The sequence below is a fragment of the Paramacrobiotus metropolitanus genome, unplaced genomic scaffold (genome assembly GCF_019649055.1).
Source record: "Paramacrobiotus metropolitanus isolate TYO unplaced genomic scaffold, Prichtersi_v1.0 Parri_scaffold0000004, whole genome shotgun sequence".
NCBI classification, from domain to species: Eukaryota; Metazoa; Tardigrada; class Eutardigrada; order Parachela; family Macrobiotidae; genus Paramacrobiotus; species Paramacrobiotus metropolitanus.
This window is the reverse complement of record NW_026570224.1, coordinates 1,469,233-1,493,297: the sequence shown is the minus strand read 5'-3', so window position 1 is coordinate 1,493,297 and position 24,065 is coordinate 1,469,233. Positions and strand designations below refer to the sequence as shown.

The 24,065-nt window shown below is 42.0% G+C and overlaps 6 protein-coding genes and 1 long non-coding RNA gene across 11 annotated transcripts; 4 read left to right on the top strand and 3 right to left on the bottom strand.

Annotated features, from left to right (window-relative positions):
- Positions 1 to 94: 94 nt before the first annotated feature.
- On the top strand, positions 95 to 2,831 carry LOC129599616 (uncharacterized). The gene is made up of 2 exons (XM_055497899.1): positions 95 to 833; positions 1,208 to 2,831. Exons 1-2 carry the CDS (start codon positions 759 to 761, stop codon positions 1,748 to 1,750), a joined length of 618 nt encoding a protein of 205 aa, XP_055353874.1. The 5' UTR covers positions 95 to 758; the 3' UTR covers positions 1,751 to 2,831.
- LOC129599603 (exonuclease mut-7 homolog) lies at positions 2,772 to 6,719 on the bottom strand. Its single transcript, XM_055497889.1, has 5 exons — positions 6,023 to 6,719; positions 5,184 to 5,592; positions 4,409 to 5,036; positions 4,060 to 4,254; positions 2,772 to 3,726 (listed from the first exon to the last, which is right to left on the bottom strand). Exons 1-5 carry the CDS (start codon positions 6,508 to 6,510, stop codon positions 3,119 to 3,121), a joined length of 2,328 nt encoding a protein of 775 aa, XP_055353864.1. The 5' UTR covers positions 6,511 to 6,719; the 3' UTR covers positions 2,772 to 3,118.
- A 538-nt stretch (positions 6,720 to 7,257) lies between these two features.
- On the bottom strand, positions 7,258 to 11,317 carry LOC129600808 (cullin-5-like). 4 transcript variants are annotated; one of them, XM_055499426.1, is made up of 5 exons: positions 11,019 to 11,317; positions 9,674 to 10,314; positions 8,195 to 9,394; positions 7,871 to 8,027; positions 7,258 to 7,796 (listed from the first exon to the last, which is right to left on the bottom strand). In XM_055499426.1, the coding sequence occupies exons 2-5, from the start codon at positions 10,304 to 10,306 to the stop codon at positions 7,402 to 7,404; spliced, it is 2,385 nt and encodes a 794-aa protein (XP_055355401.1). In that variant the 5' UTR covers positions 10,307 to 10,314; positions 11,019 to 11,317; the 3' UTR covers positions 7,258 to 7,401. The 4 variants fall into 4 exon arrangements, with proteins under 4 accessions (XP_055355401.1, XP_055355392.1, XP_055355409.1 ...); XM_055499417.1 differs by having other exon boundaries at positions 11,063 to 11,317; XM_055499434.1 differs by lacking the exon at positions 11,019 to 11,317 and adding an exon at positions 10,881 to 11,010.
- Positions 11,318 to 11,728: 411 nt separating this feature from the next.
- Positions 11,729 to 14,292, bottom strand: LOC129602559 (uncharacterized). Of its 2 annotated transcripts, none has more exons than XM_055501605.1 (2): positions 13,963 to 14,292; positions 11,729 to 13,867 (listed from the first exon to the last, which is right to left on the bottom strand). In XM_055501605.1, the coding sequence occupies exon 2, from the start codon at positions 13,854 to 13,856 to the stop codon at positions 11,982 to 11,984; it is 1,875 nt and encodes a 624-aa protein (XP_055357580.1). In that variant the 5' UTR covers positions 13,857 to 13,867; positions 13,963 to 14,292; the 3' UTR covers positions 11,729 to 11,981. The 2 variants fall into 2 exon arrangements, with proteins under 2 accessions (XP_055357580.1, XP_055357579.1); XM_055501604.1 differs by having other exon boundaries at positions 11,729 to 13,857.
- Positions 14,293 to 14,554: 262 nt separating this feature from the next.
- Positions 14,555 to 15,828, top strand: LOC129602824 (uncharacterized). The gene is made up of 3 exons (XR_008692444.1): positions 14,555 to 15,057; positions 15,208 to 15,372; positions 15,497 to 15,828. It is a non-coding gene; the product is annotated as an uncharacterized LOC129602824 (long non-coding RNA).
- A 513-nt stretch (positions 15,829 to 16,341) lies between these two features.
- LOC129602668 (replication factor C subunit 5-like) lies at positions 16,342 to 18,408 on the top strand. Its single transcript, XM_055501758.1, has 7 exons — positions 16,342 to 16,510; positions 16,606 to 16,706; positions 16,890 to 17,180; positions 17,336 to 17,495; positions 17,677 to 17,966; positions 18,041 to 18,095; positions 18,162 to 18,408. The coding sequence occupies exons 2-7, from the start codon at positions 16,613 to 16,615 to the stop codon at positions 18,259 to 18,261; spliced, it is 990 nt and encodes a 329-aa protein (XP_055357733.1). The 5' UTR covers positions 16,342 to 16,510; positions 16,606 to 16,612; the 3' UTR covers positions 18,262 to 18,408.
- A 263-nt stretch (positions 18,409 to 18,671) lies between these two features.
- LOC129602066 (G patch domain-containing protein 1-like) lies at positions 18,672 to 23,213 on the top strand. Its single transcript, XM_055501024.1, has 12 exons — positions 18,672 to 18,960; positions 19,144 to 19,278; positions 19,374 to 19,459; positions 19,840 to 19,979; positions 20,045 to 20,186; positions 20,276 to 20,624; positions 20,761 to 21,288; positions 21,438 to 21,628; positions 21,833 to 21,960; positions 22,020 to 22,281; positions 22,335 to 22,667; positions 22,808 to 23,213. The coding sequence occupies exons 1-12, from the start codon at positions 18,885 to 18,887 to the stop codon at positions 23,057 to 23,059; spliced, it is 2,622 nt and encodes an 873-aa protein (XP_055356999.1). The 5' UTR covers positions 18,672 to 18,884; the 3' UTR covers positions 23,060 to 23,213.
- Positions 23,214 to 24,065: the final 852 nt, after the last annotated feature.

The window sequence follows — 24,065 nt, the reverse complement described above, 5'->3', positions numbered from 1 at the left end:
GCACCGTGCAGTTGTAAATGCTGCGCCAAAGCGACTTTGGATTTTTGATGCAATCTGCGTTCAGCAAAATATGTTTGTGTTTTGTAACTTTTGTTGCCTGTTAAATTTTCCGGTAAATTACTTAAACAAATTAATTGCAACTTGTAAGTTACTTATAATAACTTTTGTATTTTAAAGGTAAACTTACCTTAAGAATTTAATAAATTATTTTGTTTGCATGCTGAATGTATGCTTTGGTCACCAATCACCACTGAAAATGGATGTGGAGGACGAGCACGATAACACGAATACAACTGCGTCCGCCAGTTCTGATTGCATCGAAAATGCTCCTGGTCCAGTTGAAGTTACTGAACCAGCTGCTCAGCCAAAGCGGAAAAAATCTGGTTATAATAGCTGCGCGGTTTCCCATTGTCGGAACACGTCTAAAACACCAGGAATCAGGATGTTCGTATTTCCGAAGGTGGAAGATCGTACACGGCGGCGCCAGTGGACACATCTGTGCAGAAGGAAAAACTGGCAACCCAAGGCTGGCGTTCGAATGTGCAGTGCGCACTTCATGGAATCTGACTACAGAGGTTTAAAACGCCACCTTTTAAAAAAAAAGTGCTGTTCCGTCTCTGTTTGACTGTTTACCTCCGCACCTGCGACCATCAATCCATGTTGCAAGGCAAAGGAAACACCGTCAAATAGTGGACGCCTCCGCTAGTGTTCCTCGTGTATTGTCTCCGGAGGAGCTGAAAACAGCTTACGACGAGGCTATGGGGAAGATTGTTGAATTGTCCATGTCGCTCTGGAAAGCGCGGGCAGAAGCGAGAGACGCTTCGAAGAAACTGGTCAGTGAACTAAGAAAAGCACCATATATAAATATTTTATAGTTACGATTTTTATACGAAGATGAAAACACCTGAAGTGTGTTTTTCATTTTTGTATAAAAACTAACCTAACTTTTTATTGATTTACAGTATATTGGGTTTAAAACAAATGGAGTGTTATGCATCCCTGTGGGTGATATACCTAGTAGTGTCAACTAATGTGCAATCTTGTCATAGGTAGATACTGATAACTAAAATAGGTACCTGAAAATTTAGCTAACAAACAAAGTAGAGTTAGTTGATTCACTGACAATACTCTGTAGACGCTTTTTGCCTCTTGCGCTGTTTTGGTATTGTGTGATATCAGCTTTCACTGATAATTTTTTGTTTTTTAGGAAGAGACCACAAAGCGATTGAAATTTTCGGAAACAGTCCGAAACAATCTGGACCTCCATATATCGCTTCTCAAAGAAAAAAAAGAATTACAGAAACAGTCTATAGAGAAAACAGACCAGGAGTTATGGAAATTGAGAGATGTGATAAAAAAGTTGGAATCCGAGAAGAAGAATGTCGAGTCGGAAAGAGATGCTACTCGCTTAGAATGCACCGTTCAAGAATCGCAGTTTAAAGAGTCTCTTGAGCTAGCAAAACGGGAAAAGCAAGAACTGGAGAATGATCTACAGACGTGCAGGGAGCTGGAGTTTCGGGTTGAGAAGTTTAAGGATAACGACGCAGCTATCAAGCACCTGACCGGCATTCCCACGTATGCGCTTCTGCATACGCTCGTTTTTGATTTTTTGGATGGTAAAAATTCCGATTTTGTTGACCGGATACCGATTAGACGGTCCAAAAATCAAAATCCCGATCGCTCACGAAAACGCGGCAAGACAATGTCGTTGAGCTACTTTGATCAGTATTTCGTGACTTTGTTCAAATAGAAAACTGGCTTGGCAGATGGACTGATCTCGACATTATTCGATGTCAGTCAGGTTACGGTAGGGGAATATTACAATTGCTGGATGAACGTTATGCGGGAAAAATTCAGTAAAATTGCCGCATGGCCGGATTGTCGCCAGCCCCTGAATCTGGGATTTTATCATTCAAAAACACATCAAGAAGGCATATTGGTTCTGCATTGCTTCGAAATGCGTTTGCCTAAGCAGAAACGTTTTGGCAATGCTGCAGACGTTCCCACAGTTAAGGTTTTGATTGTTACTGAACCGGATGAAAATGTTTCTTTCATATCAAATATCTATCCCGGAAACTTCTCCGACCTGGAGGTTTTAAAGCGCACGAAACTTATCGATTTATTAAAACCTGGAAGTATTATTTTGGACAACTGTGGACTTCCGGTGCAGAATGATGCTGGAATCAGAGGATTAACATGGATGGCGAAAGGAAACGACGTGATGTCGCAAATAGAGGATGATTTGACGGGTAAGGTTTACCGTCTGAAACTGTTCGTTGAAAGGGCAGTTGGAAAAATGGAGTTTTGGAAATCTCTAAGCGGCCCTCTGGAAATCGACTGGCTCGAAAGAGAAAACAGAGAAGTCCAGGCAGTTTTCCGTATTTGCATGCTTGCTGTGCAGCACAGCGCAGTGAATCGGCGGTCGGATGATAGAACAGGACAGCGCATCGCTAGTGGGACTGTCGATTGCGTGAGTTCAGATTGCCACGCCGGTTGATCTCGCTAAAGATGACTTGTGATAACTGAGAATGTTTTGGGTTGTAATAAATGGTGCGCTTACCAAGTTGTGTGGAGTTCATTTCAAAATGGAGTGGAAACGTGAACTGTGTAGCTCGTGTTCAGCAGTATCTAATGAGTTTCCAAATTGCATACTACAGACAGGTATTCCACGATGGCTTTCGAATTTCATTACTGGATGACATTTTGCGCGATTACTTTTTGTAGTTGTTGTAGCAGTATTAATGGAATGGACATCCGAAGGTTGCTGTAGCCTGAAGGAATGTCGACGTGCGAAGAATTCAAGCGAAAACCTTTCCGTTTTCGAAATTTTGTTCGTGATAACCGTAAGGTGTACATCCAAGAAAATAAAAATTCAGAAAAGCATTGACACAAAACAGCAAGGAAAACTCCATTTCAACACCACTTGGTTCTAAGGAAATCCGAAAACCGAAATGCACTTTTACTCTATTATGTCATTGAGTCTATGAGCAAATCATTCACAAAAATCAACAAAAGGAATTACGGTATGTATAACAACTCTTCACAATGGGCTGTAATTAATCTCCGGCATCACACCAAGATACGAGACATCAACTATACAACTGCCGCACCACTATATTTATTGGTTCTGACTCTGAGAAGTTTCGGCTCCTGTGTTCCGAATGACACCATCCGAATTATTTTTTTCCAGCCCCTTCGAGCACTGACCGTTTTCGCTCGTTGCATCAGAATCATTATTGTCTACCTTTAATGCGCCCGAACTAATCGTAGGAGATTGAGTTCCGTTCTCTCGACAATCGTTTTTCTCAGTCACATCTGCGCTGTCCGTATCTAGTTTCGCTTGGTTCTTCTTTTTCATCCACCGCTCCATTCGCTTTTCGGCCTTCTTTGAAGTGCCATGTTTATTTTGGTGAGTTTCTGAGCTTGAAGGGGGAAAAGGTAGGCCTCGTTCTGAGCACGCTTTCTCCAGCTGCCAGTACACTTCTAAAAGACAGTAAGCATCCAGCGCCGCATAATTGATTTGAGCTTCCCGCAGTGGTCTCCGTTCCCAGTTTGATCGGCATTCCAGTTTACAAAGCGGAGATCCTAGCAATTTTTCTACGATACTGGATAAAGAAAACTTTGTCTGTGGTTTCGGCCCCGCTTTCGCTGGCTCTTGGTCAGGTTCATTTGTTTGCTGTGGGTTTGTCGGCTCTTCTATGGTAGGACTAGGCTCTCCTGATGGAACTAAAAACAGCCACATTTTCAGTGTGGATAGGGAGATTATGACCGCTGCGGCGTGTTTGCACGACTTCTCACGTTCACTACGAGTATCTTCATAAAACCAAACAATTTCCGATTTCCACTGCACTTTAAAATCTGATTGAATCAGTGTAAGATTACTAAGTAATAAAAATTCTTAGCGAAATTATCAGCAATAGAATTTAAATGAGAAACTATTACAGAATTAATCATGCATTTTACACCAAGCCTGAAAGCCACACTATCAAAGCGTTTAAAATTACGTACTGTCCTGTCAGTATTTTAATCTCAAGCACGGGACACTGTAACAGAACATACCGAAAAGATCGGGAATCTGTTTATGGAGTTGCTCCGTTAGTTGTTTCAGATCCATAAATGCAAACTTTCGCAGCGCATCATGCAATTCCGGAACAGAATTATGCAACATTCGTATATCTGAATCCATTCCGAATCCAAGCTTTATTATGTTGCTGGATGAAAAAACATCCCCAAGAAGCGTCCACTCCATCACTCCTACAACATGAAACATCCATCCCAAGTCTTGATAAACAACATATACCTGATACTGAAAACAGTCTACTAAGAAATCCAAGCACAAAAAACCAGAAAGGATTGTAAAAAAAATATGTTTTCAAAGATACCTTTCAGTAGATAATTTACCACATACCGCTAGGGAGTTGCTTTAATGATGGGATATCCAAAAGATAACAATGCGTTTCAGTAGCGATCTGCATTAACGCCAGCTGTGCCGATTCCTGATATGCTGGATGTGTATACCATTCACAGTCGATTCCTATCACACTCGATTTTTGGATTTGAGGCAAAGCTGTGCTAAAAGTGCTGGCAGAGTCAACCATCACAATTCGATCTTGTGGCAAATTCAGCTTGTGCACCATTCCTTCACCTTCTTCGCTTGGGAAAATGTTTACGGCATTGGACAAAATTTCTTCGGAACTTCGGCCTCTCCATACAGGTACTTCCCAATAGACCATCAGCTTTCCAAGCGCGTACGCTTGTTTTGGTGAACGAGAGAGAAGATTCAAGCAAAACGGAATCAAGGAATCACTAAACGGTTCGGCAGTAGCTGCAATGGTTTCTAACCAAGCTGCTTCACTGATATCTCCAAAAGTGGATGCTTTGGTCATCCAGACTAGCGCGGCCCGGCATCTTTCGAGATGGATATCACGAATAATACTCAAATCCAGTTTAAATTTGGTTACCCAGGTTATTGCATGCCTCTTTATGCACTTCTGATTCAATGCACACTGGCGTGGAATGCAAATGTCTCTGAAGTCCTAAAACAAATTTCCGAATAATAACGAGAACAGAAATTATCCCAACTCACATTCAAATTTCAAACGGCTACAGGCATATATATATCGACAGTATTTTGGAGTCATACATTATCCTATGGTACTGAAGGCATTTTCATTTATACTTACGCGAAGAATTTTATCAACAACAATCTGCTGTCCACATAAAACCATAACCATTTGGACCATTTTCTCCTGCAACTGTTTCCCCTCCGCAACGTACTGTTCCAGCAGCTGAATGTTTCCGGAACACAACAGCGGCATTACAAACCAATCCAACGGAAACGCTGTGACTTGCTTATCCTTAATCGCCTTGCGTGCTGCGTCCGCAAACTTACGCATACCGAGCAATTCCTCAACAGAGCACTTGCTTATATCCACTGCTGCATTGTCTGCTTTACCAGATGGTTGCACGAAATTACTGCAGAAGCGATGCGGTAATTGTGAGAGTCCGTTGAACGCGCTACGATTCGGATGTCCACCTTCCGTAGGTGCAAACGGGGCTCGCGGAGGGGGAAACTTTACCGGAGCGTTATTTCTAAACAAAAAATACCACTTGATGAACGCATCTCGTAACCAGGTTTACACTAACATCAAGAATTTAAAAAATACTGACATATTTATCTATTAATGAATTAATAAAACATAGATAGGTACGTACAGGCATAGTGACTAATAAATATTCGCTTAATAAGAAACCGAATTAAAAATCCGAATAAAGTAAGCAAGTTCCTTATATTACAAACACACCAAATTCCATGCACAGCTATCACAAAATTAAAACGCCTTTCATAAAATTACTTAATTGCTTTATCGGCGCACAATGGCTGTACTTAACTTTCAGCTACCAACACTGGCAAACAGAATCAAAAATTTGTAAATTTCGACATAGGAGCATCCAACAAAATACATTCAACTTGAGCTGCGCGATGAAAATCATTTCCACCAAAATAATAAAAAACTCTTACGGGAATGGTCTATTCCTAGGGCCACTACGGATTGGTGGTCGCACATCAGGAAAGCAATGTTCAGGAAACGGAGCTTGGTTGTGCGGAACAAGCGCCCTACGACAAGGTGGGCCTGGAGGACCCAGCGGTGGCCAAGCATTCAATGGCAGTCGTGCTATCTGTGGTGGAGCAAGCGCAGGGAATGGTGGAGCAGGAGAAAAGGGATATTGATACCCATCAAATTCACCGAAAGGTGGACCATGTCCGACGACAGCTGCATTCTGGAATACCTGACTATGGATCAGTGGCGGTCCGGGTGGAGAATTAAAAGGATGCCTCATTCTCTCTGCAACAGGATCTTGCGCATATTCTCGCGGGAAATTACCTCGAAATCCGAAAGGATGTTCTGGTGGTCGGGCAGGATAAACACCATGGTTGGCATTGTAGTGATTGTACGGTCGAGGGCGATACGGAAAATCTCCCTTTCGATGAAATCGTCTATCTTCCATGTCGAGCAACTGAAACCTCCAGTAATTTCAACATTAACACTTTCAATACGTATCGTACACTAACAGTGAAATAAGTACGCAATGAATATTAACTCTTTCCTCACACTCGTACTTGATTATTGTTTGTAGAAAGTATCAGAATATACATAGTAAATTTTGGTGTAACGATGAAAATGTTGCACGGGGATAAAAAATGATTGAAGATTTTGTGCTGTCTTGCAGACTTGCACGCTACTTCGTACCCGTACTCGTAGTGGTGTGGTAACTGTGGTTGTGCCGTTTAATTATGGCAAGTTGGCAAGACACCTACTGTACTGTACAGTACGAGTGCAAACAGTAACGATTGTATATAAATGTGTTTCAAGAGGCAATTATTAATTATCGTAAGTACTACTCTAATTTTAGTTTGAAATTCAAGATTTTTTCGTTTGTGCTAATTAATCATTAACATTACTGTGCAATAAATTAACACGGCTTAGAATTATCCAAATAAATATGACAATCCAACTGATTCATTACCGGTAGCCAAACTCCACTGTGACTAGATGGTGTATACGACTTACGAGTACAATACACCAGCAAGTAAACCGTGAACTCAGGAGTCTTGACTACAGTACTACTGTAACATCCGCTCAAAAATTATTCATCCGAAGGCAGCATCCGCTCAAAAATTATTCGGAACTGCATTATCATGTTCTGACTTCTTATCATAGGGGGAGATCCATAACTTTTCGACAGCTGCTGAATTTGCTTACGAAACAGGGCTGGAAAAGGCAAACATCTTATTTTCAACAAAGTACAGCCGAAAATCCAAAGTCATGCCATCGGAGATTCTCACCGGGAAAAATTACTGTAAAAACAAATTCTTTCGCCTAACAACATACACTATCATCAAGCCACATAGTGGAAAACACCAAAATCCCGCTCATCACGAGATATATATTCTTTTTCGATAAGGTATTCAATTTGTTCCTTCAGAACTTTACGAGTGGGGACAAACAAATTTTTCAACAATTCAATTGTCTCAGTGTGGATTTCTGTCATGGAAGCCGTTTTCCGCGTTTTCATCACCTTGGTTATCGCTTCTTGAACACGCAGCTCTCGCAGCACCGCAATGCCTTCTTGATCCTCCTCAATAGACCGATCCGAACCGATTTGTAGCTTCCCGATTAAATTTATCCGGCCGCGTCTTTGTGGCCTTCCAGCACGAACCGGTGCGAAATTCATATTCAGCCAAAACACAGTATGTTTATCTATATCTTTTGCAGAAAACCCGGACGCAATTCCTGAAAAAAGAGCCTTTGTGGACAAACATAATTGTTCACCAGCAGTTTCATAAAAATGAATTTCTAAACCTTACCTTGATTATCACACCGCTCCCGGGAGGCAAAGCCCATCACCTGGTTACCACATTTCGACATGGTACAAAGCGTCCAAAGCGTGCGCTTCAACTCGACAAGAGGCAATCCAGTTGCCATTTGTACAGCTTCGAAACCCAATTTTGCTTTTCCACAATCCTAAAAGTCCAAAAAAAACAAAATTTTCTCTGTCATATTTGCGAAATAATCTTCTGCAGCAACAATTAATAATGCCATTACCGTAGCTATACAATCAAATGACAACCATACCGTATGAATTTTGGTATCGGAAAAATTTCCGTGTCAAAAACAAGCAACGAACTCACTTTAAAAGCTTTTAGCACTGCCCACTGAAACATCGTCACTTCAAGCTCGTACGTCCCCATTCGTGATTCGAACTGAATGACCATGTTGGAACTGTTTCCCGCCAACACGAGCTTGCGTCCCTGATATCGTTCGCAGTACCACTTCTCAAATTCAACGATGAATTCTTCCACTTCCGGCGAAATTGCGCAAGCCGTCCGTTCGCCTGGTTTCGACCAAGAACAAACATTCAGCACTTTAGGATCGATTTCCCCATTCCTCGATCGCAAACCCGCGCCACTCGCATACTCCTGCCAGGCTCTACTAAGATCCTCGCTGATTCTGATATCCATGAACATCCGATTTATTCGCGATATGATCTCCGCCGGCATACCCACATTAGCCAGCCATTTACTCATCTCTTCCTCCAAATCCGAATCAACCGAGAGCCCAAGAAGAAGCCGTCTCGCCAAATTATTCTGATAAAACTGCATAAAAATATCCTTGCTGGATACATACTTCAACACTTGCAATGTGCTTTTCAATCGCTGAGCAATCTCTTCCGACCCCAGTCGTCGACTAAGAGCGGTTTTCCGCAACAAAGAATCACAGAAATTAGCCAGCATCTCTGGACAACGAGATTCCAGATTTCCTGTTCGGCCCTTCAGCTGGAAGGAAAACACACTAGTATCGTTGACCACTTCTTGGAAGCCTCTGTCTCGAGCAGACGTGAATCGATGGTCTTCGTTGAAGGCATCAATAATCAACTGGGAGAAAGACCGAAACAAACCCAGGAGTTTTTCCACGTATTTCTCAGGATCAGAGGCCACAACGCTAGCCGATTCCAGCATATCGTCCTTTCCTTTACGAACGATATATGCCTGCACAGCAGCGATTAACGGCTCTAATCCCTCCGGCACACGGTCCAACAATTGATACAAAACGCTCAAGGGTTCACTTCGTCGTTCCTCGACCAAACGGCATGCTTCATTAGAAACAGCATCATAAATTTGCGGATTCTGAATCAGAATTTCCACTAAACGCTCGTTCATTCGATTGACAGGTTCTTTATACTTGGGAGACGAGCTCAGGTACTTTTTGGCACGTGCATGTTCATCATGGAAAGTCTGCTCCGCCCATGTGGAGTATTCAACCACGTTTCCTGTGGTAAAGCGCGAGGTAGCCGCTTGCATAAAATATCTTTCCAGACTGCTAATGTACACCTACAACGTACAAAAAGAGACACTGAATTTCCGACAAACAGTGGAAGATGGCGCTTGCAGTTAGTTGAGTTAACTGAAGCAATGGCACAAAATATTTTAACCACCGCATTACGTGCTACAATTTCAGTTAAACCGAGCGAAAAGTAAAAATTATGGAAATTGCCCAAAAGGAAGTAATCACTCCTTGCCATACTCCGCACAGTTGCACACTTATTATAAGCACAAAAAAAAACTAAGTACAAGCTGCATGAATATCTCGCTATGAAGTAGCCGACTGACCTGTTCATAATTCTGTTCGAAAAACGATTTGGACGCACTGACATACAAAAACGAATCCCGTACGCCGACAATGAGATCGCCGAAAATAAACCCCCCTTCCCTTTCTACATTGAGCATGTCCGCGACAATCTTCAGCAGCCGTGTCGCCAGCGGCGTCAGAACGATCTCCTGCCACACCTGCAGCATCATGCGCTGAATGGGCTTCATGGAGTCCTTGTCGTGCTTACTCTGCCGCGCGAAATCTGTCTGCTCCAGCAGCGCCGTATCCACGGAATGGAACGGGAGAGGCGCATGCGACGACTGCACATAGAAGTCGTTCCAGCGTTTAACGTACTTCTCCAGAAAGATCCGATCGTCCTCTTCGTTGATGTACTCGGCCACGGATTGTGCGCACTGTTCGACGTCCGTGCGCAGACACTGGTACAGCTTGGTGGCCAGCACGTGGTCTGCGTCGTCGAACCATATCACATATTTGTAGACGGTGAAAAACAGATGCTGCCATTCTGCTTTCGGGACGGAAGTTTGCGACAAGAGTTTCACAAATGTTGGATTAAAGGCGCGCTCGAAGACATCGGACACGTCGGCGTTCTCGGCCAGTCCCAGAGCGCCAAAATTAAAACTTCCGAGAGCCATATAAACATCTGAAAGAAAATAATTCTAGGAAACAAAACAAGTGCAATCACAACCAATGCGATGAGGTTAAAAATTACGACTGTGTACGAATATTAAAGAACGCTATAATATTGGTCAGGAAATCAAAACCACGGCACACACTGCCGAAAATTCCTTTATTAGAGTAAAAAAAGACTTCAAAATTAAATGTAATCAGTTATGCGCTTCAAAAACGTCATAGAACTGCAGTGACTACACATAGTTACTGTACGCATGGAAAAATGCACAAATAAGCAGAAAGCATTCTAAAAATAGATATGGATGGTTGTCATGTTGGCACTTGGCAGTCCATCCAAAGTATGTACCTACTATCCGTTTACTGCTACAAAAAGTTTATCGGAGAAACTTACAGTAATAGATATGTAAGTAACAAATGCGCATAAATCAAATGTTAGAAGTATATTTTCAAATACGTCTATGCAAACAGGTTATGTCTACGCGATCGAAGGCAATCTTATCGAAAGTAGGAATCGTACTATCAGACAGGAAGTCACTGGAAGTGCGCACAAAACGCGATTAAGAATTCACTGCTTACCCAAGAAGAAAGTGGCTGATGTGAAAAGCCTATTTCGCAACCAGCAAGGGAACACCGAAAAATCGGTATTTTCGTTAATGTCAAAAACACGAAATCGATTTACTGTACCGACAAATTCCAAAGAATTTAATTACGTACTTGGGAATCGATCTTCAGCTTTTCTGCCTTTACAGTTCACGCACCAAAAAATTTTGTGGTCCAGGTGGAAGGCTTCTCCAAGTCGACCTGTATATTTCAAAGTGCAACAGCAGTTTTGAGTTCTTTACCGTGGTCGCTAATTCAAGATCTCAAATAGCACACCAAAAATAAATTACGGTACTACTTATTGTACAATTACAATTAGACTGTCCTAGAGTATAAACTCGTCACTAAAAACTATCTGTATAAAAATTTTTCTTTCTCTTCAAAATGATCCAAAAGTACTGTGACACTACTTAAACTGCGACTGTGACTGGCGCCTCCAAAGGCAAAACCTGTGGCATGCCACTGGCATCGATGCCTTTACGCTTTTCGTTTGCGCTAACTTTTAATACATCTCTAAGGGTGGTCGCAACTCACGCAAGTCACACACAGGCGCAATACAAAAACGAGCTATCTGTAAGCGTTTTTACAATTATGAATTATGCCGGAGTACTAGGTACGATTTATAGTAGGTTCATACTAGGTTCATACCAAATACCAGTGCATATCCAACTAGCAGATTAAAAATAATTTGTAAGTATTGTACTTTGACTACTCGTACTCCTACATACATACTACATACTTTGCAATAAAAACTTGCACCTACGTCACCTTTCCCGGCTTTCCGGTTAGCTTTCTTTGGCTTTTTTTAGGAATTTCAGGGCGAACAAGAATTTCTTAAAATGTTGCTACAAGTAGCAAGCAACCATTAGATTTTTGCGCGTGTTATTAACCGTACATTAACCGACTCTTAACTGAAACGAAATCAAAGGACAACAGTGCTGGGTGCATATGTTATAACAAGTGCTATAACAGAACCAAATCAGAAAATAAGGTTAAAATCATTAAGTCCATCAAATTATCAAACTACTGTACGTAAAACAGCACGAGGCAACATCAATCATATGCACGTAACACCTTTTAACGGTGCAAAGCCAACTGATTTCGTAAACTGTCGACGGCCATCGAAATCAAACTTGACCACGCCAGTTGCGATTCGACTTTTTCCCCCACCGTTTCGACACTCTCGTTCCCAGACAAACCAGCTGATCCCCGGGACGCCCGATTTTGCTCAGTACGGCTTTCCTCTTGTGCAACCCAGGCATCATTTTTTATAGCATCCGATCCGGCCCGTAATTCAGTTTCCCAATAGTTGCAAAAATCCTCCATCCCACTAATTAAATCCGAAATACCAGTCCTGTTAGTTCTGTCCATGCCCAGAATCATAGTGAAAATTCCCATTATGGACGACGCCAACCCCGCCCAATCTGCCACAGATCCCTCCCGTCTGGTCTGCAGAAACGTTTTAAAAAGACAAACAAACTGCCGCTCAGTGATGTGGTCCTCGTTCCAGTTGGGTAGTTGAAGCTGGTTGATTATCGGACGCTTAACAACCATAGTTAGGACTTCCAGCGCATTCGGTCGCGACTGCATGAGCTCCTCTTTCCACACAGTCAATACGAAATTAATCAAGAACATCGGGCTTAAAAGAGAGAACATTGTACATACAACGAAGTAGATTTTTCGACGGACTTTCGAATTGGGATGTGCGCTAGCCTGTACCAACAGGTCAGAAACAAGATGACTCAAGGCAGAAAAGTCAGCATTATCCATTGTCCAACGTTCCTCGGACAACTCATCCAGCAGGCACTTCAAAAATTCAACATGTTGCTGCAAGGCGTACACTCCATGCGAGTTGGAGAAAGGCACAAAGATATCACAGAAATAGTACACAGCACAGAGTGGTGATGGATAATGGTTAGGTTGAACAGCGCAATACCGGACAAGAAACGCCAGATTGGCAATACTGTCGGAATTGATGGGAATCTGGTAATCCTCGCAGTAGCCGTCTTCATGGCTGTTCTGATCGGACTCCGACCACCGCGAGAATATTGTGAAATCGCCAATTACCTTCCCAAGAAGCCCGATTATTCTCTGGTACGATTTAAATCCCTCGGCAAACGACACTGGCATGATTCCGAGGGGTTCGGCTAAAATATGCAACAAGGCACGCGCTATGCAGTTGCGGTAACGTTTCACGATTTCCAGCGCCGAGAAATCCTTCTCGGGAGGTAAGTCAAAGCTTTCACGATACAAAGATACTTCATTTACAAACGGCTGGACAAAATCACAAACTAACGACTGCAGATGCACCAGCGAGGTGAAATCGTCGTCCGCTGTTGCATTCCAGTGGAAATCCGCAACGAAGTAATCAATCTGAGACAACATGGACTGCAGTTCCATGAGACGAAATTTTTCCAGCTTCAACAAAGTCGCCTGGATATTCGGCAGAAAAAACGTAGCACAATCCGGTCCGGGAAATTCGTCCTTGTCGAAAAAAGTGTGAAAGACAACGATTAACTCCGCAGGCTTACCGTATTCCACGATGAGAAACATTAGCATTTGCAGGACAGATTCAAAATCCGAGGAGACTTCATACAGTGAACAAGCTACAGCTATAACAATGTCTTCGGCGAACCGCTGAATCTCACCAACAACGGTGCTGGGATGCAGTAACAGGTTCTCCAGCTCCGAACACGACTGAGATTCCACAGCGACAATGACTTTCTCGTGCCACGATAACGATCCATCGCAGTCACCGGCGTGGTTTCCGTTGTTCTGCGAGCCAGCGCTAAGCCGTGCTCCGACTCCTAGATGCAGAGTATCCTCCATAAGAGCGTCGTCAAATTTGTCAGAATTAGCATTTTGATGGTCGGCCTTTTTAAGAGCTTCGCGGACGTCACTGAGGCTGTCCATGTGAAGTTCGATAGGGACCCCGGCTCGCGCTTTACTCATCCTAGAAAACTCTGATAAATGCGCCATGAAATATTTTATGAGAGGCGCAGAGCCAAACTCCAGTGCTGTAAGCAGAAGTCACAGGAACCTGAAAACTGCGACTTACCTCAACAGCTTCGGACTTTGATTTCACTCATCAAGTCATCATCATGTGTCCAGAAATATGGCCAATGCAATTTTGTTGCACTCACACGTCAGAAAAATATGCACTTTAAATATATGACGACAATAGGCACGAATGCCTGCTTATTTGCCATTTTCAATACCGAATACGATATCCACAGCACAACACCAAGTGTTATTTTAAAGTACTATTTTATATTTAACTTAGTATTTACAAACTGATAAAAAATAAGTTCTTACATCTTACAGTTTTACAATTACATACTAATTTGGATAATGAAAGATTCCGCAGTCAGCACAACTTGACACTGACTTTTTTAACATGTGTTTAGAGTTTAGACAGTTTAGATTTTGCTTATTTTTTTAAAAAAAAAGTTGCAGATAGCAGCCAAACAGGGAAACCTCAAACTACTGTGACATTTTCTAAACCTCGTAAACGACACGAATGGCAGCTAAGGGTCGAAACAAAAAATCCCTGTAAAATCTTCGCGTTGCAGATATGCCCCTTACCTATGTATGCCCTGACAGCTTTTTAGCATTTTAAAATCGATGTGCGAAGCAGGTGCGCGCTCGGTTTGCGTGCCGAAGCTGTCGTCAGAGCCCGCTACCCACGGGTGTTGCGCCAGATTCGAAAATCTTGCTTTTTTCACTCATTTTAGTAGGTAATTATTCTTATTTCGCAATATTTATTTCTGAAATAGTATGAGTTCGCATCCTGTTTTTGTACTGTACTGTACATATTGTCGTTTTCATTCTTTCCTAATAGTTGGAGGTTGCCTAAATGTTTATTACAACCTGAAATGGAATGTCGTTTATCGTTTTCTTATCGTTTTAACTATCGCTGTGCCGAGCGAACAGTTGTGGCAAAGACTGGCTCTACATGCAGTTTGTCACACGATCGGCTATACGACTGACACAACGAACGGGACTACGCGGGACTTTGATGACTGTGCACTGCGCCCCTTTGATGTGGAATGGATTCCAACAAGGCACCGTGATATGCTTCAGGATGAGCGTCGATTTCTCCATGTCGCCTATGCAACTGATATGAAAAGGTTAGGAAGGGCGAACTGTGAAGGTAGGCAATTGATACAGCCTGATGGTAGCTCAAATGCTTATTTGAAACTTTTTTATTTCTATACTGTATTTTGAGTTCATTTTGCAAGTACAAGTAACATGATGCGAGAGCTATAGTGGTCAGTAAATAAAGCTTTTGCATTATTTTCAGATACTCGGTGATTGTTTAAATTGCTCAACTTGTACACCGCGTGATGCTCGTATGAATTGGACTGTCAGAATCATCACGATAGACAAATGTGCTGAACCAGTGCTCGGCAATAACCCGATATCCCAAAGTTCTGCAAGCACCTCGCTCACAGCGGAGATTTTATCTGTACGTATTTATGTGCTTTTGTAATCCGTCAAATTTTGTAGAACAAGTGCGAGTTAAAGCATTACCTGAATACGTTACGCGCTTGAATATTTTATGTGGCTGCAAATTTATTCTGTTGGTTTAGGACCGAAAAAGAAAAGCGGTGAAGGAGCAGCTCAGGCGGGATTCAGCAAAGTAGAAACGTGAGGAAGAAAAAAAGATTTGCTTACGGAACGGCCGGGATCGTCAAATCCGACTAAAATCCGACTCACCCTCTTTCTGATCTTTGCTCGTGTAACTCTTACGTAGAAGTCGAGTACATTCTTTTGCGCTAAACGTTTAATCTGTTGTTGAAGAACTATGTTAATAATAAGCGTGACGATCTTTTCGATTTAAAATTTGGGAAGAAGCGGCCTGAAAAGATGTCTGAACAACCGGCGAAACTGGCAAAACTGAAGCAAAATAAATTAAAAAGAACCTGACGAATTATGCTGCAAAAAGGGGAAAACTTGAGAATTAAGTGTAACTTATTCTTTTTATTATAGTTTTATTATGGAATTTATTGTAATTATTATAATTTTATTATGGAAAATAGAAAGTTTGCAGGTAAAAAGTTTCCGGAGAAGCGAGATATCAACGTCTTAAATAAATTGCAGTTAGCATACAAGTCTATGGCAAACTGCCCCGTAGAGGAGTATGTTAAACGCAAAAAGCGTTAATCGTTGATATCTCGCTTCTCCAAAAACTTTTTACTTGCAAACTTTCTATTTTTCTTATTAAATTTTTTTCCTGCATTTTTTAAGCTATAGCCTCAACAGATTGGACGTAACTAAAGGCTTTCTAGAGGGCAGTATTATTACAGTAAAACATTTTCTGTAAAATTGTAAACAGTGAAGCGAACAGCAAGACTTTTGAATCTGGCGCAGCACCCGTGGGTGGCATGCGATAGCGACAACTTCGGCACGCAAACCGAGCGCGCACCTGCTTCGCACATCGATTTTAAAATGCTAAAAAGCTGTCAGGGCATAGGTAGTTGCAGCTCTTGTTTTGTGGAAATTTGCAGCTTTGTGAGTCTCTCACAAATCAAAACTTCAAGTTTCAATAGCTGTCTGGTGTAATCTGTAGATTTTCGCCTGGACTAGTGGAATACCGATAAAAGGTACCCAGTTAACGTTGCTCACTCCGGAAACCTATAATTTGGCCTGGCTCTGCAAAATTTTCAATTAACCGTTATTAACGTTTAATGCATTGCAGATTCAGCATGGGAACTCTCTCAAATACACTGCCATGGGTAGAACGCTATCGACCCAGCGCGTTGACGGAGTTGATTTCACACGATAATATTCTTTCCACACGTGAGTTTTAGCCCGAACTCCGGAGTACTTGCTCACATAAATAATTGTTATTAATATTTATTAATGTCCTGAAATCGGATATTTAAATTTCTGTGAGATTTGTTTAATGTTGCGACATTGTTTGTCCCAAGCTGCTTGTGATAAGCATAGGTATTTAACCGTATTTTGTTCATTTTTCTGCAGTGCAAACGTTTCTTAAGGAAGATCGTTTACCGCACTTGTTGTTTTACGGTCCGCCTGGGACGGGAAAGACGTCAACGATATTGGCGATTATCAAACAGCTGTACGAACCAAGGGAGATTCCGTCGTTGGTGCTCGAACTGAATGCATCTGACGATCGCGGGATCGATATTGTACGGACGGAAATTGTGGATTTCGTTAGTGCGAAGAATGTCTTCAGCAATAAAATAAAACTGGTTATCTTGGATGAGGCGGATTCCATGACCAAAGATGCTCAAAACGCGCTGCGACGAGGTATTAAACATGTATTGCACTAAGGCTCAGAATTTCCGAGACCAGGGTTTTTTATAGTTATTAGTTTTTTGGAACCTTGATCGCCAGTACCGACAAGGCGCAGTGATGGAAATTGAATGCATTAGTTATTGGCTATTTTTGCTGTTTGCTTTTAGTCATTGAGAAGTACACCAACCATTGCCGTTTCTGCATTATTGCCAATTATCTTTCCAAAATTATTCCTGCCATTCAGTCGCGATGCACCAGATTCCGATTCGCACCATTGACAATGGAACAGATTCAGCCAAGGTTGGAAGTCATTCTGAAAAAAGAAAAGTAGGTATTTAATATTGCTCTGTTTTTTGTATAAAAACTGCCTGTTCAGACCTACCAAACTATTTGTTCTGCAGAATTATGCTGTTAAATTAAAATCCGAATTTGGTTTTTTAAGACTATAAAATCTTATTCCGACTGGTTTTGAAATATCAGATGTGCTTATTGGATTCGTCTGATTTAGTGCCCGATGGGATGATAGCGGCATGAACGCCATTCTCAGTCTGGCTAAAGGAGATATGCGCAAGGCTCTTAACCTGTTGCAGTGCACATGGATGGCGTATGCAAATATCACTGCTGATAATGTGTACAGTTGCGCCGGGCATCCTCTACAGTCGGAAATCGAAACGGCAGTGACCACCATGATGAATAAACCGTTCAGTGAAGCTGCAGATGAGGTGGACGATCTGCGAACAGGAAAGTGTTATGCAGTCCAGGATATATTGGAAAATATTCATTCCTTTGTCGGCGAGCGTACGTTATTGACCCGAATTATTTAGGTGTAGACTGTTAAAAATGCCCGTGTAATGGCGGTAATTTTTTTGTAGTTGAGCTTCCTGGTCCAGTTCGCATTTATCTGCTGGAAAAAATGGCTGATATTGAGTACGTCCGCATTTTATAAATACGAAGCTGTAATTTTGGTTTTTATTATTGTTGTAATTTTTTTAGGCATAGACTTGCTTCAGGGTGCAACGAAAAGATCCAACTAAGCTCCCTGGTTGCCGCATTTTATGTCGCCAGAAATAAATTATCCAAATTCGTCGTCTGATCGCGGATTTTTGATAGTTTGTTTTCGGGCTCGGTTCTTTATTCGTAAATTCTTGGGCTTGGCTGGCTCGATTCTGTGAGAATTTCATTGCTTGAACGGAAAAGACATGCTAATAACTTAACTGATAAACTGAACATGGGGTAATAATTTATTGGCCGCTAATAACGTATCTGAATAGTTCTGTTGAAAAAAAACCAAAACCGTAATTTCCAATCAAAAGGAAACAGACTCATAAATAAAAGTGATCAACAAGTTTGCAGGGCATACATTGGTACGATACTTCACCCGTTCACCGCTAAATAAGCTAATCAGCTGTTGGAACATTTGCCCACCGCCTTCAGATGGCGCTACTGTTACATCAGCTTTAAATTTTTCTGGTATGGAATCAGGAATGCTTTAAAATAATTTTTTCCCGCATTTATGATTTATTCAATTTTATTGTTACAGTAATATTATTTTCTGTCCATGTTATGATGATTGTTGTCCGCATTTTTTCTTCTGCGATGCGAACCCATTTTGATAATCTTACGATTGATTGCCCTGAGGCTCACTGAGACCGAGCCCTTCGTCTTCTTCAGTTACCTGTGAACTGTGATCGTTTGCCATATGCCTTGAAGTTGAAGATGGCAGAGTCCGAGAAAGATGACAACATTGATGTCCTTAACTTCTACGGCACGGCTGTCGAACAACTGGACGAAGGTACGAACTACAAACTGTGGTTGTGGCATTGGCAATTATAAATTCGCGGCACGGTTGAAGGTTTTACACGATTTTGCCACTTTAAAGGTGTGGGTACTGGAAGTGTTGAAAAGGATCGTTACACACTTTGTTGTACACTGATGTTGTAAAAACAGTGAACAGAGTATATATCCCGTTCTACAGATGAAACTATTGGCAAGAAGCCCGTGCCAATCCAGGAGCAGATTGCCACAGATGAAAAGGGACGCAGGAGATTCCATGGCGCTTTTACTGGAGGATTTTCGGCCGGGTACTTCAACACGGTCGGCTCCATCGAAGGTATTGTGCTCACTACGCAGTCCTTATTTAACGCCGTGATCGAAAGTAAGCGTGGCTGCATGGGAGACAATTCAGACCAATCGGCTCGCTCTTAGGATGGACACCGCGAACTTTCCAGTCTTCTCGACAGAACCGGGCGGAAGGAAATAGCCAACGCCCTGAAGATTATATGGACACGGAAGTGAGTCAGTGATTTATGAAATTCATCCAGAAGTTGCAGATTTTTTAAAAAGATTGCTTAAATTTTGACTTTTTCGCGGATTCGTTCACTTTTACTCCTTAGTAAAACGTTTCGGGAGGTGGGAATGGATCGCTTTTATTTCATAAATACGAGTACATTACATATCGAAAATAGTTAGTGGGAATTGATTCTCATCATGGCTTTGGGATTACGTTAACATTCGACATCTGCTCGCATCCACTTGTTTTAAAATAGTTTCTAACAATGTACTGTATTTCTAAAAATCGTCTTAAAAATTATTTAAAGCAAGTACTCGTATTCCTCAGTCCAGAATCGTTTGTTGTAATTTTAGTACTTGTTTTGATTTTTTTGTGTTTTAGGATTTTACAGACCATGGCATAGCTCCGAAGAAAGTGACAACCCGAGACGCGTTTGCTGCCCAGTCCGGTGCAAATGAGAAGCGGAAGTACGGTGTCAGTGGATTTGACGATCCTTACAAGAATATGTTGGCGCCTTTGAGGTTTGCGAACTGAAGCGTACAGGTGATGCTGAAAACAGAGAGAATTAACCTAGGTTTATCTGCAGTGAATCGTTTGGAGTGACTTTGTTAAGAAAGATGGGCTGGAAGCCTGGTCAGGGAATTGGTCCACGCTTACGGAAAACTGATAAATATCTTCGGCGGGTACAGCAAGGATTGATACCAAGCGGAACTTTTACGGACGCTCAAGTAGGTTTTTTTTTATTGTGCCGTGCAAATCGTAATAACGTCTTTCCACCATTCCCCAACTAGCACATAAATAATAATACTATCTTAAGGATGCTGATAGCCGTGCTGGAGGAAAATTGTTTTCACCAGACGACGTTGTGGTTCCAAAAATTGATGCGAAATCAAATTTCCATGGGTTAGGATATAAAGGAATCGATCTATCCGGAAAGTCCGGGACACGCGAGCATTTTAGCCTTTTTGAACAGCCGGACACGACTGTACTAGTAACAGCTCCAACGGCTTCTGCCAAAACTAAGAAAAAAGGAATGACAGGCCAAGCATTTGGCGTAGGAGCGTTTGAGGACGACGATGATGACATCTACTCTACGGACGATTTCTCACGATATGACCGCGTTATTGGCGGAGAAGCTGTCGAAAAAAAGAACCGAAATATGAAAAGTATGATTTAGTGTAGTACTGGATGATTTGAGGATTTGGGTTTTCTTTATATGATGATGCTAATTTAGTTTCGAACAACAGATTGTTACTAAACTGTTTTTTTAGCGAATAAATGAAGTTGCTCTTTCTTTTTTAGGCATCGAATCCGGGTACGGGGAACGGGTTTTGGAAGGGTTTCAGCGTGGATCTATGCCACTTCATGACCGAAAAATTTATCCACCACCTGTTATTCCGAAAGGTTTTAAAGGAATCCATATGGTGGATTCGGCTGCAGTGGAAACAAAAACGAGCGATGAACGTCCTACTCAGACAATGCATCGACATGATGCAAAGTCGCGCAGCGAAGTTTTAGAAAATGCAGGGAGACAGCCACCGGTCGTCACATCCGTCTTCGACCTTATTCCAGCTGCTCAACGAAACCGGTTACCGGCATTTCAGCAGAGTGGTGCCGAGAAAGCTGTTCCACCCTCATCACAGCCGGAAAAAATTCCAGAACCGGAGCCCCCAACCGCGACGGTAGACGAACAGCGGAGACAAAATCTGGCTTTGTTTGGCTGTTCTGCCACTTTTGAATCAAAGATGACATTTCGTCCTTTTGAAAAAGACCCTGCGAAGCAGCAGAGGTATGATCTATTTTTGCGGAAAAGACAGGAGAGAAATAAAGGTTTGTACTTCACGGGCATTAGAATAAATTTACGATAGAAATTACTTATGTACTGTGCTGTGCTGGTCCATTAATTATATGATGTGGTGCAGTCAGTGAACGTGGTAGTAACATTGTGTTAAATTGCTGTCTGTTTTCGATAATGGTAGATGCAATCGAAGAAGTTTGGATGGACGTCGGAGCTAGTATGACGGAATGGGAACGCGAAAGGGAACGGATGGAATTTCATCGAGCGGCTGTCCTTTATCGGCCGATGGCTGGGGTTATGGCTTCAAGATTTACCCGTGCTCAGGCAAAGGAAGAAAGTTCCACTGAAGTGGAAGTATCAACAAACTCTTCGGTAAGTGAATTGTAATTGCCTGTACTTTAGCTTTAACGTTTTTTTTAAATTCTGCCACGGTAGCAATTGGTTATTTGGAAGCGCTAGTATGAAACGTGCGTCGGGCAGTGAGTTGTTTGTTGCATGGTTCAAGGCGCTATCACTTGTTTCTGTGTTTTTAGCGAGGGTTAAATTTGCTGAAATGTTTTATCATTATGTTAACAGGACGTAAGCCAGGAGAGAAAAGAAGCGGTAAAGAAAAAGCTTTACGGACGATTAACACGCGATACCTTGGAATGGCATCCCCATAATGTAATGTGCAAGCGATTCAATGTTCCTAACCCATACCCAGGGTAAGAACCTTCCTTCTGTACTGGAAATGAGTTTTTCTGAAAAACTCTTTAATTTATAGTTCAAACATCACTGGGTTGCTGAAAGTAAAGAAAGATAAACTTTCTTTGTTTAATTTCCTAAACGCTCCTGATGGAATGTCTTTGCCGAAAGAACGAAATTCTTCCGAGCCAACGAAGGACAGCGGGGAACAAGTTGCTGCCGAAAAAATACCACCGGCAACTGCTGTCTCGCGTTCGGTGACAGTTGGAAATGCTCCGAAGGCGAAGCTTACCTTACCTGTAGTGCCGCTTGCTCCTGCGCAGGAGCCCGAAGCTTCTCAGGTAATTTTGAAATGTTGTTTTAGCTTCGAATTACAGTCTTTATGTTTTTGCAGGCTGCTGAAGAAACTGGCGAACGACCACCCATGGACTTATTTCGCGCTATTTTTGCTAGTTCGGATGTAGAGGATGCAGCTGAAGAGGCGGACGATCTCCCCGTTAATCCTTCTCAGAATGAACCTTTCCAGAAACTGTTCGAAATAGACAGGATGGCAAAAACGCTACAGAAAAAGGAATTTCCCGTTGTTAAACCTGCCGAATCACTGGTTGGGCCGGTCAAACCGCCTCCTGAGGTTTTAGCTGCTTATGTCGCTGTGCAGAAGATTTCTTCGGCCAAAGATCAAAGGAGCGAAGACGAAACTAGGGATCATAAGTCGAAACAGAAAAAGGTATATGCGGTATTTCTCGATTGGAGACTGGATACGCATTGGCTTGTACAAGTTGATTATAAATACATGAGAAATTGCGGTTTACCTGTCACTCGCATATGTTGGATGATTGTTATTGAGACACTGTTTACTTCTCGTAGAAGAAAAAGAAACAACGCAAGAAGCACAAAAAGAGCCGGTCCCGAACGCACCGCGACTCGGAATCGTCCAACAGTGATGATGGAATGCCGAAAAAGCCTCAGAATTATGCAGAGAATGTAACCAGCTCTCCTCCAGATGACCAGAGTCGCTCTGTGGATACGCATTCCCCTGACATGAATGAGGCAGACCTCTTGAAAAGGCTTAAGAATGTTCTTCCTGGCCGAAGGCTTACGGCTTCAGATTTTATGTGATCAGAGAATTTTGTGCTAATACGTACCAGAATTTGAGCATTCGCTAGTACGTGGTCGTTTTTGCTATTTGGGTGATCGCATCCATGGTGAGGATGAGCCATGCATCTTGACCTAGGCTTACGGTTTTTGCAAAATGAAATACAATGGTCAGTTGGATCACCATGCAGAGTATACGTCGTTGCGCTCATCAGCAGTCATGCACTTGTACATTTCTAATGCACAAAAGTAGCGACTGGTGAGTAGCCGATCGAAGTACATTACGTTTAAATTTCGTAGATAAACTGCCAAGAACAAACCTAAAGTCATTTTTAAAATCCCGTTAGCGAATTTCATTTTTTAAAAATTTGGCATCTGCATGCCTGGTATTATGAGCCCTGAAGGGTGGAGCACGACGCCGGGATTGGTATGATTGCATCTTCTGTTCTTGTGGCATACGGCTTACCATACCTTAAACCATTCTGCGTTGTAAACTTTGCTTAGCGATGTTTGTGTTTGTTATAAGGAACGACCGTCCAAGGAAAATGGAATTCCACGGATGGAATCCAATTTCCAAATCCGCGCTCCTCGCGGGCGGCTCGGATTTGGAAATTGGAATTTAGGAAATCCGTGGAATTCCAATTTTTGCTTGGAATTCCAGATTCTCTGTATTTGGAATTCCAAGCGCATAGAAATGTCAGGGAAAAACAATGAAACAAAACATTTTTCGTGTTGTTTTTCGACAGGTGGCTGCAAATTTTTACATTATCTCGTCTTCCGGTCTCATACGATTTATTTTGGAAATAGCGTAGTCGCCAGTATAGTAGCCGCCAACGTTACTGTTTCTATTTTATTTCTTTTGTATTGTCAATAAATCAAGAAGTCAAAATATGAAGTCAAAATATGAAACCGTATACTTAAATTGACCAAAACAAGAGAAAAATCAAAGTCATCTTCTTGGAAAGGATGATACGGAGTTACTAACGACAGCGCTCAGTAGCTAACAATCTACAATCTGCCGACTTTTTAT

Excerpts from the sequence above, each read along its gene's own strand:
- LOC129602559 (XM_055501605.1), bottom strand. The coding sequence starts at position 13,856 with ATGAGTAAAGCGCGAGCCGGGGTCCCTATCGAACTTCACATGGACAGC.
- LOC129602668 (XM_055501758.1), top strand. The coding sequence starts at position 16,613 with ATGGGAACTCTCTCAAATACACTGCCATGGGTAGAACGCTATCGACCC. Across the intron at positions 16,707-16,889 it reads CGATAATATTCTTTCCACAC|TGCAAACGTTTCTTAAGGAA; the intron begins GTGAGTTTTAGC and ends ATTTTTCTGCAG. Across the intron at positions 17,181-17,335 it reads TCAAAACGCGCTGCGACGAG|TCATTGAGAAGTACACCAAC; the intron begins GTATTAAACATG and ends GTTTGCTTTTAG.
- LOC129599616 (XM_055497899.1), top strand. The coding sequence starts at position 759 with ATGGGGAAGATTGTTGAATTGTCCATGTCGCTCTGGAAAGCGCGGGCA. Across the intron at positions 834-1,207 it reads GAGACGCTTCGAAGAAACTG|GAAGAGACCACAAAGCGATT; the intron begins GTCAGTGAACTA and ends TTTGTTTTTTAG.
- LOC129600808 (XM_055499407.1), bottom strand. The coding sequence starts at position 10,726 with ATGCGCATTTGTTACTTACATATCTATTACT. Across the intron at positions 10,315-10,695 it reads TTACTTACATATCTATTACT|ATGTTTATATGGCTCTCGGA; the intron begins GTAAGTTTCTCC and ends ATTTTCTTTCAG. Across the intron at positions 8,028-8,194 it reads CAGTGCTAAAAGCTTTTAAA|GATTGTGGAAAAGCAAAATT; the intron begins GTGAGTTCGTTG and ends TTGGACTTTTAG.
- LOC129599603 (XM_055497889.1), bottom strand. The coding sequence starts at position 6,510 with ATGGAAGATAGACGATTTCATCGAAAGGGAGATTTTCCGTATCGCCCT. Across the intron at positions 5,593-6,022 it reads CCTAGGAATAGACCATTCCC|AAATAACGCTCCGGTAAAGT; the intron begins GTAAGAGTTTTT and ends TTTTTTGTTTAG. Across the intron at positions 3,727-4,059 it reads ACAGATTCCCGATCTTTTCG|TTCCATCAGGAGAGCCTAGT; the intron begins GTATGTTCTGTT and ends GGCTGTTTTTAG.
- LOC129602066 (XM_055501024.1), top strand. The coding sequence starts at position 18,885 with ATGGCAGAGTCCGAGAAAGATGACAACATTGATGTCCTTAACTTCTAC. Across the intron at positions 21,289-21,437 it reads AAGACAGGAGAGAAATAAAG|ATGCAATCGAAGAAGTTTGG; the intron begins GTTTGTACTTCA and ends CGATAATGGTAG. Across the intron at positions 22,668-22,807 it reads ATAAGTCGAAACAGAAAAAG|AAGAAAAAGAAACAACGCAA; the intron begins GTATATGCGGTA and ends TACTTCTCGTAG.